At 35.5% G+C, this 15,850-nt stretch overlaps 1 protein-coding gene and 2 pseudogenes across 2 annotated transcripts; 1 reads left to right on the top strand and 2 right to left on the bottom strand.

Annotated features, from left to right (window-relative positions):
* Window positions 1–290: 290 nt before the first annotated feature.
* LOC104770260 (gamma conglutin 1-like) lies at window positions 291–2,257 on the top strand. Its single transcript, XM_010494657.3, has 2 exons — window positions 291–1,415; window positions 1,704–2,257. Exons 1-2 carry the CDS (start codon window positions 552–554, stop codon window positions 2,061–2,063), a joined length of 1,224 nt encoding a protein of 407 aa, XP_010492959.2. The 5' UTR covers window positions 291–551; the 3' UTR covers window positions 2,064–2,257.
* On the bottom strand, window positions 2,213–8,776 carry LOC147918653 (E3 ubiquitin protein ligase DRIP1-like; annotated as a pseudogene). The gene is made up of 13 exons (XR_015593337.1): window positions 8,421–8,776; window positions 8,079–8,182; window positions 7,345–7,658; window positions 6,831–7,196; window positions 6,680–6,731; window positions 6,508–6,580; window positions 4,461–5,028; window positions 3,831–3,991; window positions 3,583–3,680; window positions 3,378–3,449; window positions 3,160–3,242; window positions 3,007–3,065; window positions 2,213–2,613 (listed from the first exon to the last, which is right to left on the bottom strand). The product of XR_015593337.1 is annotated as an E3 ubiquitin protein ligase DRIP1-like (transcript).
* A 4,994-nt stretch (window positions 8,777–13,770) lies between these two features.
* Window positions 13,771–14,364, bottom strand: LOC104772371 (S-protein homolog 16 pseudogene; annotated as a pseudogene).
* Window positions 14,365–15,850: the final 1,486 nt, after the last annotated feature.

Below are 15,850 nucleotides of genomic sequence, written 5' to 3'. Positions count from 1 at the left end.
GTCAATGTTTATCCATTTTTATTTCTTTTCAAAAGGAACTTGGCACGTGTATTAGAGCTTTAAAAAAAAAATTAGGAATATCCGTAAAGTTTATACCCAACTTGTACTTACACCACCGGTCGGGAGTAGTTGGTTTGGTAATGGGAAAATGTGAAGTTGGGCTCATTTATATATGGGCCTTGTTTGGTGTGTGATATGATCTAATTTAGTTTGATCCCATGTTGTGTACGTTATCACTAGAACTACACATTATAAATTTCTATCATCCTCTTTAAGTCTTAACATTTCATTACCTAATAGTTTGGATTTGTTATGAGTTTCACGATCCAGCAAGACTTTCTGCTATCTGTAGGTCAGATCTAGGATTCAACAATCTAGTTTGAAAAGAAAAACAAATACTATCTCTTGACCCTTAGATTATATGACCTATTGACCCTTAGTTTTCTCTGTACTCAAAAATAAGGTTTACGGTCTATAATATACCATACCTCAGTAGTCCATCTGCATCACAAGCAAACATTCATTTTCATTTACAAGAGAGAAACACAAAGATGAGTAGCCTCACCCTCACACGTTTCATACTATTTTTCTCAATTTTCGCCACCATAACTCTGAAATCAAATTCTCAGTACCTTCTTCCGATCACCAAACACGAACCCACAAATCAATTTTACACCACTTTAAACCTCGGATCCGGTGGGACATCTTCCTCGAACCTCCTCCTTGATCTCGAAACCAACCTCACGTTGGTCAACTGGAACATATTCAATCCTCCACATTTTGTCAACAACCTCGTGATTTGCAAAAGCTCCACATGCAACTCCATCCCCGGCAATGACTGCGACGCCAACGGACTATTCTGTGTTTACCGACAATCAAGCCTTCTAGGTCAAAATGTCGGCGTAATAGGCGCTGTTGTCCAAGCCACAGTAAACATCTCCACCACAGACGGTGGCAATCTCCTCTCTCCATTCACCGTCCACCCCTTCACACTCTCTTGCGTCGGAGGGGAACCATTACAATCCCTTCCTCCTCTCGTCTCCGGAGTTCTAAGTCTTTCTCCCGTAACTTCGTCGTTCACCAAACAGGTGACGTCATTGTTTGGAGTTATCCCTACATTCTCTCTCTGCTTGCCTTCTTCCGGCACCGGTCATTTCTATATGGCCGCCGTTAACTACCTCATCCCACCGTTCAATAGCGATGATCCCATTCCGATGACTTTGACACCGTTAAAAAACATAGACACAGGGAATTATCTAATCGACGTCAAATCAATCTACGTTGACGGAACTCCTTTGTCGTTTAACCCTAATTTGCTTGCGGGCGGAGCTAAGCTAAGCACAGTGGTTCCTTACACCGTACTCCTCACCGATATCTACAATGCTCTTGCTCAGTCCTTTACACTCAAAGCCAAGGTATTCAAAACAGACTCTTTAATTATATACTTATATCAACAAAATATCATATTTTGATATTAGACTTTGATTTCAAAGATAAAAGCCACGTGAATATTTTAAATTTAGGCGTGTATTTAAAGTATAAACTATAAGAAAAAAATATATTAAATATATATGATTCCATAATCTCTATCTCATGCACAAAATATCATGTGTTACTTTAAATAACAAAGGAAATGTTTGTATGTTGTGTCTAGAGGAAAACTAATTAATTTCTGTTTGTATTTGGGGTTTAACTTTTTTCAGTCAATGGGAATATCTAAGGTTCAAGCTATTGCGCCATTTAAAGACTGCTTTGACGCACGCGCTGCAGGGAAGAACATGACGGGGCCGAATGTGCCTGTGATAGATATTGGGGTGCCAGGGTGGGGAGGAGAGGTCAAGTGGAGTTTTCACGGTGCCAATACGGTGGTGAACGTGACGGAGACAGTGATGTGTTTGGCGTTCCTCGACGGTGGACAGAACCCGAAGGACTTGATGGTGATTGGGACACATCAGCTTCAAGATCATATGCTCGAGATCGATTTTAGCACATCCCTTATGGGTTTGAGTGACTCACTATTGCTCCATAACACTAGCTGCTCCACGTGGCCTTCCGAAAACTAAAATTTGACCACACATGACAATAAATAAGATTGTGATATGATCGACTCTTGAGTCTTGACGTTTCAGTTATTAGTACACTCCTTTGGTATCATCGTGCTTTTTGGTATTGTACCATGTATCATGTATGACACGTTTTCTATGATACACCCAATCGAAATCGAAATCGAAATAAATTAGCATCCGTTTCTCTTAAATATCGTTTGTTTAACTTTAACTTTAACATTCTAAAGTTAACTGATCTGTTTTCTATATAAATTACTAGTACAAATGTGACAACTCATTCGACCGTTCTCTCTCGTAATGCTTTGAGAGAATCCATGAAGAGAAAAAATATTACCCTGTCTCCACAGAATCTTCTACTCAAACAACAAGACTCTTGTTACAAGAGTATTTAAAGTCCTTTACTTGGTGCATTCCGGTAGCTTCCGAGCATAGACAAGCACCATCATAAAATCCTTTGCAGAGGAACCTACCGATGCAGCAAATCGTTCATGGTTTGAACTTTTCTGCAGCCATAGATCTGTTGGAGATTGAATCTTCTGATTAAATCCTGAAACAAAGAAAGCTTTAAGTGAGGAGAAGAAGAAGAACTGAGTAAAGCAAAGAAAGCGAAGAACAAGAAGAAGTTGTCGTGTGACCAAAGGAGGAAGAAGAGTCAACGACACAAAGGGAAAAAGAAACAAGTCAACAAGAGAGAAGTTGGGCTTGTGTTTTGTAATAAGGCTATTGGGCTGTAAGTGTATTAGGCCTACAAATGTTAGTGGGTTTGGTTGGTTAGCTATAGTAATTAGGTTAAGAAGGAAACCTAAGTATAAAAGTGTTGTAATGGTGTAAGATAACATTATCCAAGTTTAACAATGTAGTCTTTGGAGTAAAACCGCTTCTTGTCTCATCTCTAACAAACAAACCAAATCTGAGAGATAGAGAGAGCAAGACATCTAACCTAAGAGAGTTTAGAAGTAAGAATTCCAACATGGTATCAGAGCTGAAGATCCCTGGAGCCTGCAAGAAGAAGAAGGGGTTGAGGTCGAGAGGGAGAAAAGGCAGTCTAGGAAGAGACTGAAGAATAAGGGAAAGTGAGGGGATCTGTTCGGACCTGAAGCTTGGTTAGAGAAGACCAACGGATCCCAGAGAAAGGAGGTAGTGATATGCGGCTAGAGAAGCTGCTCAATGGAATACCTGCAGCCAAGTGAGAGGCTGTGAGGGAGAAGAAGAAAGCTGCCGTAAGAGGAAACGGCAAAGAGAAAGAAGAGAAAGATGGAGCAGCTCATCACTGAGAGGTGAGCTGAGTGAAAGAGTAAAGATGGAGCAAACCTGAGACGGTGAAGCTCCACCACAGTTTAGGTCTGAGCCGGCGTCACAGAGAAGATGTCAAGAGCTTGCGACCTGAGAAAGGCATGAGAGGGAGCTGTTCATTAGTGACAGATGAGCAGAGATGGAGCCTCCATGAAGTCGTTCATCACTGAGAGATGAACAGACCTGAAACAGAGAGGTGAAAGGTTAGGAGAAAACCTGAAACCTGAAACAAAAGAAGGAGAAGCAGCTCAAAGGCTGTGAAGAGAAAGAAACCCAGCACATTGTTCAAAGCAAAGCTTGTTGGGAGAGGAAGGAAGAAGCCTGCACAAGGATAAGTGTAAGGCTGAGAAAGAAAAGAAAAAAAAATAAGAGAACAAAGAAGAGCAAACTGAAACTGTCAAAGAAGAAAAGAAGGAAAAGGATGTGGTGACAAGAGCACCATCAGCTACCACAAAGACTTTTACACCGCACCTTCAAGAGCACCCAAGAAGGCGAGGAGGTCTCTAGAAGAAGCTGTGGAGATAGTGCGGATGTGAAGACAGAGTTGTGGGGTGATTTCTTTTCTTGTTCTGACATGGTGAAGTGAAGCTTGAAGATGCTTGGTGAAGTTGAGGATCCATGTGGTTCTCCAACTGAAACAAAAAGAGAAAAGAAGCCAAGGTTAGAGAAAGACCAAAGCCAATAGTGGTGTAAAGAATCAAACAAACCAAATCGGGCAGAGCCGAGGTTGATGAGTCAAGAAACCAAAGAAGGCTAAGGTTAGAGAAAAACCTTTGTGAAAAAAAAAAAAAAAAAAAAAAAAACTTGTAGCAGAAGAAGCTGAAGCAAAAGAGGAACGGAGGCACCACATCAATGGTGACAAAGAAGAGTGGGGCTGAAGCAGAGAAAAAAGCTCAGTCACCAATGAAAGGAAGCTACAGCCATGAAAAGAAATTCTCATGAGGTTAGTGTGAATAAAATCAAAGTTCAAAGATCAACAAGACTCAAATTCAAAAGAGATGGATTGAGAAAGAAGGTTGAGGCTGAGAACAAACTATGTGAAGCATCAAACCAAGAGGGAGAATCTGTAGCTGAGGTTGAAGATGAGAGAGGTATGCTTACGTTTGGAAAAGTTTTTGATTACTCAAGTTGTGTTGGAGATTCTGGAAAAACCAAATAGACCAAGGTTAGAAAAAAGCTTTAGGTGATGGTGAAAAGAACCAAACAGACTAAGGTCAACCAAAGTGATGGTTTAGAGAATGGAAATGCACAACTTGGTGATCAAAGAAGACTCAAAGTAAAGAAAGGGAGAATGCATACCTGAGGTTGAGAGAGCGACAGAAGCTGTTGGAGAAACAGAAGCTGTTGGAGAAACAGAGATCAAAGTTGAAAATCAAACAGAAAAAGAGAATGCTTACCTAAGAGTGAAAGGGAGAAACAAGCTGGATGGAGAGGCTAAGATCAAGGTCGATACCAACAGAACAAAGAAGAAGAAGCTCACCACAGAGGGAGCTTAGCCGGTTGCACAAAGCGTCGAAGAAGACGTGAACAAGAGTCACGCACATGTTGGTGATCGAAGAGGACACCAAACTGAACAAGAAAGCAGCTCACCGAAGAAGGAGCTGAAGCTAGTAAAGAGCTTGAAGGAGACTTGCAGGGACAGAGATTAAACACAAGGCTGAAGTGTTACCTGCAAGGAAACAAATTGGTCAAGAAATTGATCAAAGAGAAACATGGAGAGAAAGCGAAGGAAAACTATCAAGAGGTGACAAAGAAATTCGCAAAAGAAAAGCTGGATCAATGGAGATTCAGGTCAAGAGGGAGAAGAACTAGCTTGGTAATAAGCTCTGTCGACATTGTGAAAGAGGAACTATGGAAAATGGTGATGTCGGGCAAGAAGCTAAAGCTAGAAAAGAAACAAGGGAGAGGTAAGGAATTATCTGTGTGTGGAGAACATAGAGTCTCCATGAGGAAGAACTGAGATGGTGATGGTTCGACTCGTCCGAAGAGACTGACGTGAAGCATCAGCTCCGTTGAAGAGGGAGGCAAGAGTGATTCTACTACAGAGCACCTGCAGAAATCCATGGAGAATAAGAGCAAGAGAGAGATCAGAGACAGCAGTACAGCACAATAATCTGCAGGGAAAAGAGTCTTAGTTTTTCAATTGGGTTCAAGCACAATCGATTGAGGAAAGTCGAAACCGGAATCAAAAACCAAGAGAAAGTGATGATTCTGAAGCAAATTGAAAAGCTTGTGAAGATTGAAGCAATGAGGGAGCAAGAGAACTCACTATTGGATTGTGCCAATGTCGCAAATGGATTTCCACAGGGAGTGATGCGTGAAGGTTCAGTGTAAGAGGGAGTGAGTGAACTTAACAGTGAACCTTGCTGATGTCGTGAAAAGAATTTGTCCAAGGGAGAAGGCGAATCATCAGAAGAACAAAGAGCATGGGATTCAAATCCCTAAATTTGTTTTTGGGGATTTAATCGAAAGATTCAAGAGGGAGTGTTGGAGATTGAATCTTCTGATTAAATCCTGAAACAAAGAAAGCTTTAAGTGAGGAGAAGAAGAAGAACTGAGTAAAGCAAAGAAAGCGAAGAACAAGAAGAAGTTGTCGTGTGACCAAAGGAGGAAGAAGAGTCAACGACACAAAGGGAAAAAGAAACAAGTCAACAAGAGAGAAGTTGGGCTTGTGTTTTGTAATAAGGCTATTGGGCTGTAAGTGTATTAGGCCTACAAATGTTAGTGGGTTTGGTTGGTTAGCTATAGTAATTAGGTTAAGAAGGAAACCTAAGTATAAAAGTGTTGTAATGGTGTAAGATAACATTATCCAAGTTTAACAATGTAGTCTTTGGAGTAAAACCGCTTCTTGTCTCATCTCTAACAAACAAACCAAATCTGAGAGATAGAGAGAGCAAGACATCTAACCTAAGAGAGTTTAGAAGTAAGAATTCCAACAAGATCCACTACATTGTAAAGCTTCAGTGTCGGGATCACCACCTCTCCCATATACAACTTATCTCTATCTGTACAAAAACCAACAAATGTCTATCTATTAACAACCAAATGCTTGTTAGCACTAAAGAACTGATAAGATCCATAACTTAGCTTCCATTACATTCAAACGCTGTATCCTCTACCGTGCCATAGTGCATATAAAGATGCTTACCTCAGCTTCACTCTTGATATCTAGCTTCCTCATGAGGTACTTTTGGATGAAAGAAACTGGAATATTACCATCCCTGTCATAGAATGAGATAGCGGCTTATCTTCCCCAACAATATGTAGCGACAACACAGGATATATAAAACAAAGAATACTTAAAATGATATCAAACCTACTTTATTCTCAAAATTTTTTGCTGGAATCTTAGGCAAAGAAGTTTCTCCTTCCCTGAAACCACCAAGCCCTTGTCAACACACCAAGAGAATAGAAATACTCTCACTTACGAAAGGAAAGAAAAAGTTTCATATATGAGAGCAAGAATCTCACTTATCACTTGAGGTCACAAGCGAGAACCAAACAGGACCATTTCTGCTCTCCTGTTTTGCACCTGACTCATCTGGCTGTGGCAAATTTCTTGAATCACCAAAAGTGGTTGCAGACCTTTTGCGTCGAGTCCTACGCAGTCTTTTAGGAGTAGCTGTTTCTGATGTTGTGGGATCACCATTGTTACTCTTCTCATCCTCACCTTTACATTTGCTTTTCTGATCCTTAGTTTTGGTTTGCAGAAGACTTCGGGGGCTTTGTCCTATTTGCCACTTCAACCAGAAAGTTTAAAGGTTTCCAATCCAGTTTGGAATCCCAGGGTTCATCCCCATCCTTGTTTTCTTTATTGGAGAAGGACTCTTTACGTGACTGCAGAAAAAAAAAAAAAAAAAAAGTAGACTTAAATGATGGACTACTTTTTACTTTTTAGTGTACCACAACAAAAGAAATATGTAATCAAAGCTTGTCAGATATGAAATGACACCAATACGAGAAAATAGAGCATTGCCGGGATCACCTTCTTTAACTGCCTTATATTAGTGTCGGGTGAACTTATGCCCTCTAGAAGCTCATCCCCAAAAGATTCTTCTTTCTTCACACTTCTCTCAGCCAAAGAACCATTACGCAACTCTTTCCTTGTTGCCGCTTTAGTTCTTTTTCCTGTTGTTCCACCTTGTGCTGACACCCTAGGCGTGCTTACAACCAAAGACGATATAGATCTCTCCTTCCTCTTGCCGGTAAGGCGGTAAGGACACCATTTCAGGAGCTTTCACCTTTTTCCGTTTCAGAGGAAATATTTTGGCTCTCAAGTCTTGCAAATTGTGGTCAGGCCTAAAACCATGGATAAAAAAGTGGCTTCTCTAACATAGATTCTACAAATCTCCCATCAATACATAACGAGTAAGAAAAAGGAAAGTACAAATGAGATATATCCCTTACATATCCTATTTTTAGATTCTCCTACAACATTCCATAAATGATTTTTTTTAGAGGGGGGGGGGGGGGGGGGGGGATACCATTTACACGAGGAAACACACACAATTTCTCATAAATTGTAAAAGGGCTACAAGATGTGGTATTACCAGACCACATGATTATAAGTGAACAAGATTCAGTAATTCATCTCACCAACAAGTCTATGAATAGGGGGGAATAAGGAGCAAACAAAATTTATGACTGCTAAACAAAACTAAACAGGGTTTTTTTATGAGAAACGGTGGAGCTGAAACATAGAACTAAGATTAGCTTTACCTCAGCTTCTCCAATGGGGTGCCACCGAGGTCAATATTGCATACAGAACAACTCTCTATCTCATCCTCTGTGATTTTCTCATAGATGCATTTCCTGCAAATTAACTGCAATAGGAAATTTAACCTTGCAAGTTATTTCATTACAGTAGAGATAAGCAACTTATTAAGAACATGATTTGTATTAAATGTGACCAAATATCATGAATTGGTATAAGAAACACATAATTTGTGAGATGCATTCATAATCTATGACTCCCCTCCACCACATACACTTGGGATAAAACTAACAAGTATGCCCCCTACATAATCAATTTAACAACTCTCACATCACACAGTATATTACCATATCCTTCCCAAACATGTCTCACGTGTATCACAAAACTGAGCTCAGGCATGCCCTCATCGTCTCCGTCTTCACCTTACTCACCATCTCCTCCTTCTCCTCTTTCTATCTATTGGGTTTAATCACTCGCACGTTGCTATATCCCCTCCCCCCAAAGCTACATGTTGACGAAAACGGCGAAGATGTGTTCGTCTATCTCTCAATCGTTTGGTCGCTGGTGATGATCTTCGGAATAAATGATACGGTAAGAGAGAGAGAGATTGGAGAATTTGAGGTATGATTCGGACAAGAAGAGAAGAAGAGGCCGTCGTCGTCGTCTATTAAAATTTAAGAGACGAGAGATGTGAGTATGTGACACTTTATTTTATTGGAACAAGGGTTTTGTTTGTGTGTGTTCTGTCTATTCTCGTCGACAATAAAAACGAGTGCTGGAAGACGTTCTTTTTATTTTTTTCTGCTCCTTTTTTTTTTTCTTTGTGTTATTTATTGGAAAATACTAGGTCAAAATATTACTATTTATTTCTTTCTTTTTTTGGTTAATTTATTTAGGAAAAAATATATATTTGTAAAACTGTTGAATGACACAGATTTATTTATTTATTCGGGTGAGAAGTTCTTATCTTATCCAGGTTTTGAAAAAAATAATGATGGTAACATTTTGTTTTTTCTAAATATTCCTTATGAGAAAAAAAGAAAGAATAAAATATTCCAGCGTGGGTATGAATCTGGCTTACATCTACTAATGAGTGTAACATGCGAATCAGCGGCCAAAAGATAAAAAATACTTGTATTGAGGACGAGATATCTCTAGGTAACGTCGCGGGATGACCGGATGAGGGTCTTTTCTAATGAGTCTCTTGCATAGTTTATGTACTCATTCATCTGTTCAATCGACGCGTCAATGAAGTGTTAAGGGTATATTAATATTCACACCACGATTTCTAGTAGCATAGCCATAGAGTAATGGAAATAAATTTTGAAGAAACAGAGGACATATATATACGAGATTGTATTTTCGTATGTGGCATACTAATTGATTAATCTAACCTCAATAAAATCAGTCTAACATTCTCTTTCGACCCTAATAAAGTAAACACTCTATACATACTTACATTATCATATCATATCCTTCGATTACGATATTAGAAAATAAAACATAAACATACCGTTCTTCATGTTGCACGGATCCCTCATACTAAATCATCTTTCCATTATTTTTTTTTCTCTCTTGAACCATCTTTATTGTGCTAGAAACCGACTTTAATGTACATCCGATGTTATGAGACTCGTTCAGCTGTCTTTTTCCTATCATATATATTTTACTTAGTAGTGCTTTGACTGGAAGTTAATCAAAAATCTCGTGACAGGATGAAAAATACATCAACTAGCTAGGTTTTTTTGATAACTTAAACATTGCGCATTTAGGTATATATATTACTAGATAAAGACCCGTCCGATGTGCGGGTTTAAAGTTTTGTAAATAAAATAAAATTTAATAATAATATATTAAAATTTGTTGTATATTATTTATAAATTTTATTTTTGCTATAATATACTGATTTATATCCATTTACAAATCTTTTATGTACGTTACCATTAAAAATGTATTTTTTTACACCTAAATAAACTCGATGTTACATATATATTCTTTATCACCACCTAGAAAAATATATGTATGAACACATTAAGTCAACTATTATGTCTTTTTACTTTTACTTTTGCATAATTTTTTTAATTAATAAAATTATTGGCTCAAAAGCATTTCGAATAAGAAATATATTACATAGTATACTAATCAATGATGTATCATCACAATAGTGTATGACTAACCATGGAGAGAATCTCGGCTCCGCCTTCCTCCCATATGGAGAGAATCTTGCGTCCAACCTCCTCCACCATGGAGAAAACCTTGACTCCACCTTCCTCTCTTGGGGAGATAACCTTGCGTCCAGTCTTCTCCACCTTCCTCCCTTGGGGAGATAACCTTGCGTCCAACCTTCTCCACCATAAAGAGAATCTTGGCTCTGCCCTCCCATGTGTGGAGAGAACATGTTTACTTCTTTTAGTTATCTCAAAATGGTTTGCTCCAACAACCAATGAAACTAAAGACCATTTTCTAACGTCACAAAATCTTTTTAAAGTAACTAATGTTAAATTTCCAATATATTCGTGGAAGTGTCTTTGACACACCATGATGTAGCTCAAAAAATATTTTGAATAAAAAATATATTATATAGTATACTAATCAATGATGTATCATCACAATAATGTATGATCACCATGGAGAAAACCTCGGCTTCGCCCTTCTCCCTTATGGAGAGAACCTTGCGTCCAACCTCCTCCACCATGGAGAGAACCTTGGCTTCACCTTACTCCCTTGGGGAGATAACCTTGCGTCCAACTTCCTCCACCTTCCTTCCTTGGGGAGATAACCGTGTGTCCAACCCTCTCCACCATAGAGAGAACCTTGGCTCTGCCCTCCTCCTGTGTGGAGATAACTATTTACGTCTTTTTGCTATCTCAAAATGGCTTGCTCCGACAACCAATGAAAGTGAAAACATTTTTCTAACGTCACAAAATCTTTTGATAGTAACTAATGTTGAATTTCTCAATGTATTCGTGGAAGTGTCTATGACACACCATGATGTAGCCTCTGTCTCTCTAACGCCCCAACCGCCACCTTGCTTAGTGAACCCATGTCTACTCTCAGTCTATGGGCCCACCTTCCTAAGTGGGCCCTACATCTATTCCCGGCCCGTGGATCCACCCATATTCAATGGCCGGTTTGTTACGTTTGGGAGGTTTTAAAAACTTATTTACCGACCCTACAAATCAACAATTGATCCTTTCCTATGTTTACCTCGCCCGCACAGTTCGGACAATCACTTCCAGGAAAGTTATCCATCATGAAGTTCTCTCAGGACCCTCGACAGAAAAATAAGTACATTTTGGTGACATAGGTGGTCAAATCAATTCTTTTAAACCTTTCCCCAAACCAGGGTGTCACAGTCTTCGAACTCCTATGGATCTATCAACAACGATTTATGTTTTTTTCCAATCTATTTATCTATGTTTGTTGTAAGTTTGTGTTATATTAGCCTATTATATCCATTCATTAGGTGGATAAGCTTCTACTCGTTATTTCCCTTTGGGATAAAATGAATAATGGTAACAATTATGTTTGCAAAAAAAAAGAGTTTATGACCAACCAATAAAAGTTAAGAAATTAGAAGAAAATTAATTTGACATAGATAATAGAAAATTATAAGCATGGTAATAAATGAATCCCAAATAATTCAAAGATAGAAATATAAATTAAAAAAACAATAGAAATTTACTACAACAAAATTTTAAAATATAGTATTAGGAAACGAATACGCATATATTAATCTTTTTTTCGGGTCAACATGTTAATCTTACCTATTCCCAATTGAAAAGGAGAAAGTAGGAGAAAATTTTGGTTTTAAATAATAAGAAAAACTTACCTTCCCATTAAAATTTTTTCCCAATTAAACGATGTTGAAACTAGTGTTTTTGAATAAATTATTTTGTTAGATGAAAAATATGAGACGATTAATGTTTATATAGAAGTGAGTATTTTCAAAATTTAGAATTAATAATTAACTGTATATTTTCCTTAATCCATATTTCTTTTTTTTTTTGTTGAATTAATAACTTAAAATTAAAAATAAGTAAATAATATTATAATTTCAAATTTTATAAAATATATATATATATATAATCTCCTTATAATTATTTTTAAAAACTTTCTAATCTTTTATAATTTTCGTAATTTTTGATATTATCTTTTTATATTATTAACTTTTTTTAAAACAAATATTTTGTTTTTGGTTTTAATCAAATTCCTTCTATTAAATATTAACTTTTACACCTGTCAAAATTCATATTGATAACTTAACCCATGTCAAAATCTTGTTAATGACTAACTTTCAAAATTCAACTATATATAATAAGATAGTTACAAAAACACATACGTTAATCTTACATACTCATATCTTATATATATTACAATAGCATTCTTTTTGAATAAATTATTTGATTGGTGAAAAAAATATGAGACGATTTATTATTATTTTTTCTACTTCAACAATCTCTTTCTTTTTGTAAATGTGAGTATTTATATTTTTTTAAACAGTAATTAATTGTATAATTTTCACAATCAATTATTTATCTTATAAAAAAAGTAATCTTTATTCTTGTAAAATTAGCAACTTAAACTTAAAATAAGTAAACAATATTATAATTTCGAATTTTATGATATATATATATATATATAATTTTCTTATAATGATTTTGTCTAAATTTTAAAGCTGTTTAAATTTATAATTTTCTTACAAAGGTTTTTTTTCTTTAAAATATTTTAAATAAAATTAGGTTTTTTCTCTATTTTAATTTAATATAAAATCCTTTTATGGTAGGTTTTCAACTTTTACATTTTTATTTTTAAAATTTTTATAAATTTAAAATTGACGCGTGTCTACATCTGAATGATAAAATTGACACGTGTCACGATCCTAGTAATAAGTAATTTTGACATCAAGCTTTATATAATAAGATTATATAAAAGTTGGTTTCCAGAGTTAGCCATTAACATGATTATGACACATATCAATTGTATCAATAAGATGTTGACACGTGTCAATTGTATCAATAAGATGTTGACACATGTCAATTGTATCAATTCTAACATTACAGAAAATTTTTTTGTAATAAAATAATGTAAAAGTTCTAAACCGATCATAAAAAAGAAATCAATATAAGAAGAAAAAAAAATTTATATACTAATAAGAAAACATGAAAAATAATTTTAAATTTATTAAATTATTAACCTAATTTTGTGAGAATTTTTTTTTTGTAAAAATATTAATTCAGAAAATATTTAAATTTCTTATTTATATATTAAGAGAATATATATTTTGTGTATTTTGATTTCTTATTGTTTTTGAGCTACTTGAGATTGTGAGATAAATTGTTTTGTTTCTCAAAATCTATTAAATATTCAAGGGTTCTATAAGAAAATGAATGGTTAGATCTATGAATATTCATACAGAGTATATATATATATTGAGATGAGGGTTAAGCATGTTAAATTAATTAAATATCATATATGTATTTTCTCTTATATTTTTGATTAAAGTATAATATTATGAATTTCTATTTTTTTTTATCTAAAATAAATAAAAAAAACCAATTCAGCAGGTTAATAATAATTTTGAGAAATACCATTTTTTGTGTATTCCTTTTTAAAAATGTCTTATTCATCTATCAATTATCAAAAATACCTCTTATTAAACCTAAAAAATTATGATGTTTTATAAGGTTTATAAGGTACTTGAGATCAAGATATATTTATTTATTTATTTTTATTCCAAATCATAATACAACCCTTTTTGCAAGATATCTATTTTTTTTTGTTAATCCAATCATATACTTTATGCGGATTAACTGGGTGCGGAACAAAATGACCATCTTTATCTCGTTTCTCTAAATAAATTCCATCTTCTCTTGCTCTCCAATCCCATAGGCCTCCGATTTTTTTAATATTAATAATCTTGAATGCTGTAAAATTCTGATAGTGTTTATAGTTTGGTCCTTGTTTCAAAGTACACATAAAACGAGTTGTACCTAAAAAATTAATGTCAAAATAATATGAATAATGATGTCCAATTGGTATTATTTTTGGACCAATAACATTATCTTTGGAATAACATCTCATCCAAAGTTTTTTGTTGAATTTAAGTTCGTTCGCAATCCTGACTCCACCGCCTGATACATGGTTAAGCAAGCAAAGAGTTAAAACAAATAGAAAGACAACAAAGTTTTTCATTTTTTCTCTAGGTAAATGTTTAGAATTTTAATTTTTTTTTTGTTAACTTGGTTTTTGTGTAGCTGGTAATTTATATAGCCACATATGTATAACTATGGTTGGAACAAGATTTTTTTCAGTATTAGTTTCTAAGTTTTAACATATATGATATATATATATATATATATTAAATGGCATAATATCTTCCATAATTAGTTTATATTTGTAAATGTATCTTAAAATAATCATATTTGGTATCTGTAAACCTATTAAAACTAAATTTTGAAATAAAAAGGATAAATCAATTAACGCAATACCAAATACTCCTCTAGAAAGATAAGAAGTATATAGAGCTGTGTGTATAGCTAAATTTTCAGAGATTAATTTGTAAAACAATATCAGTGACTTATTGAAACAACTCATCCTTTTTTTTTTCCTTTTTAACATGATAATTAACTAGTCTTTATATATGACTAGATAAGGATCCACCCGATGTACACGTTTAAAGTTTTGTAAATAAAATTAAATTTAATGAAAATATATTAAAATTTATTTTACATTAAATTTTATAAATATGTTTTTGCTATAATACACTTATTTATATCCATATACAAATCTTTTATGTATGTTACTATTAAAAGTGTATGTTTTACACCTATGTATATTGTGTTACAAATATATTATTTACCATCACCTAGAAAATGTCTATATGAACAAATTAAGCCAACTATTATATGTCTCTTTACTTTCACTTTTGCATAGTTTCTTTAATCAATTAAATTTTTGGTTCAAAAAACATTTTGAATAAAAAATAAATTACATCACAATAGTGTATGACTAACCATGGAGAGAACCTCGGTTATGCACTCCTTCCTTATGGAGAGAACCTTGCGTCCAACCTCCTCCACCATGGAACCTTTGCTCTGCCTTCCTTCCTTGGGGAGATAACCTTGCGTCCAACCTCCTCTACCATAGAGAGAACCTCGGCTCTGCCCTCCTCATGTGTGGAGAGAACATGTTCACGTCTTTTACCTAACTCAAAATGGCTTGCTCCAGCAACAAATGAAACTAAAGATCCTTTTCTAACGTCAATAAATCTTTTGATAGTAACTAATGTTAAATTTCTCAATGTATTTCATGAAAGTTTTTTTGACACACCATGATGTAGGCTCTGTCTCCAAGCTCCTATGGATCTATCAACAACGATTTATATTTTTTCAATCTGTCTATGTTTGTTGTAGGCTTGTGTTTGATTAGTGTGACAACCCGTCCGTGGACCCCACTAGCCTCACTGCTAGTTGTCCCCATAGGCTGGCCCTGCAGGGCATCGATCCTAACCCATCACTGTGGAAATCCACATCCACCAGTAGGTTATTGGTGCATCAGGCGTTCCTTGAACCCTGGTCCCTCACCCTTTAACAACCTTCCCACAGACAAGTTGTCACCAATTGACATGTTGTTACAATAAAAATCGATTTTTATGTGACTACCCGTCCGTGGACCCCACTAGCCTCACTGCTAGTTGTCCCCATAGGCTGGCCCTGCAGGGCATCGATCCTAACTCATCACTGTGGAAATCCACATCCACCAGTAGGTTATTGGT

This window comes from Camelina sativa, chromosome 20 (genome assembly GCF_030686135.1).
Source record: "Camelina sativa cultivar CO46 ecotype springtype chromosome 20, ASM3068613v1".
Classification (NCBI taxonomy): Eukaryota; Viridiplantae; Streptophyta; class Magnoliopsida; order Brassicales; family Brassicaceae; genus Camelina; species Camelina sativa.
Note: the sequence above shows the minus strand (reverse complement) of the source record. Positions and strands in the feature narration are given on the sequence as shown.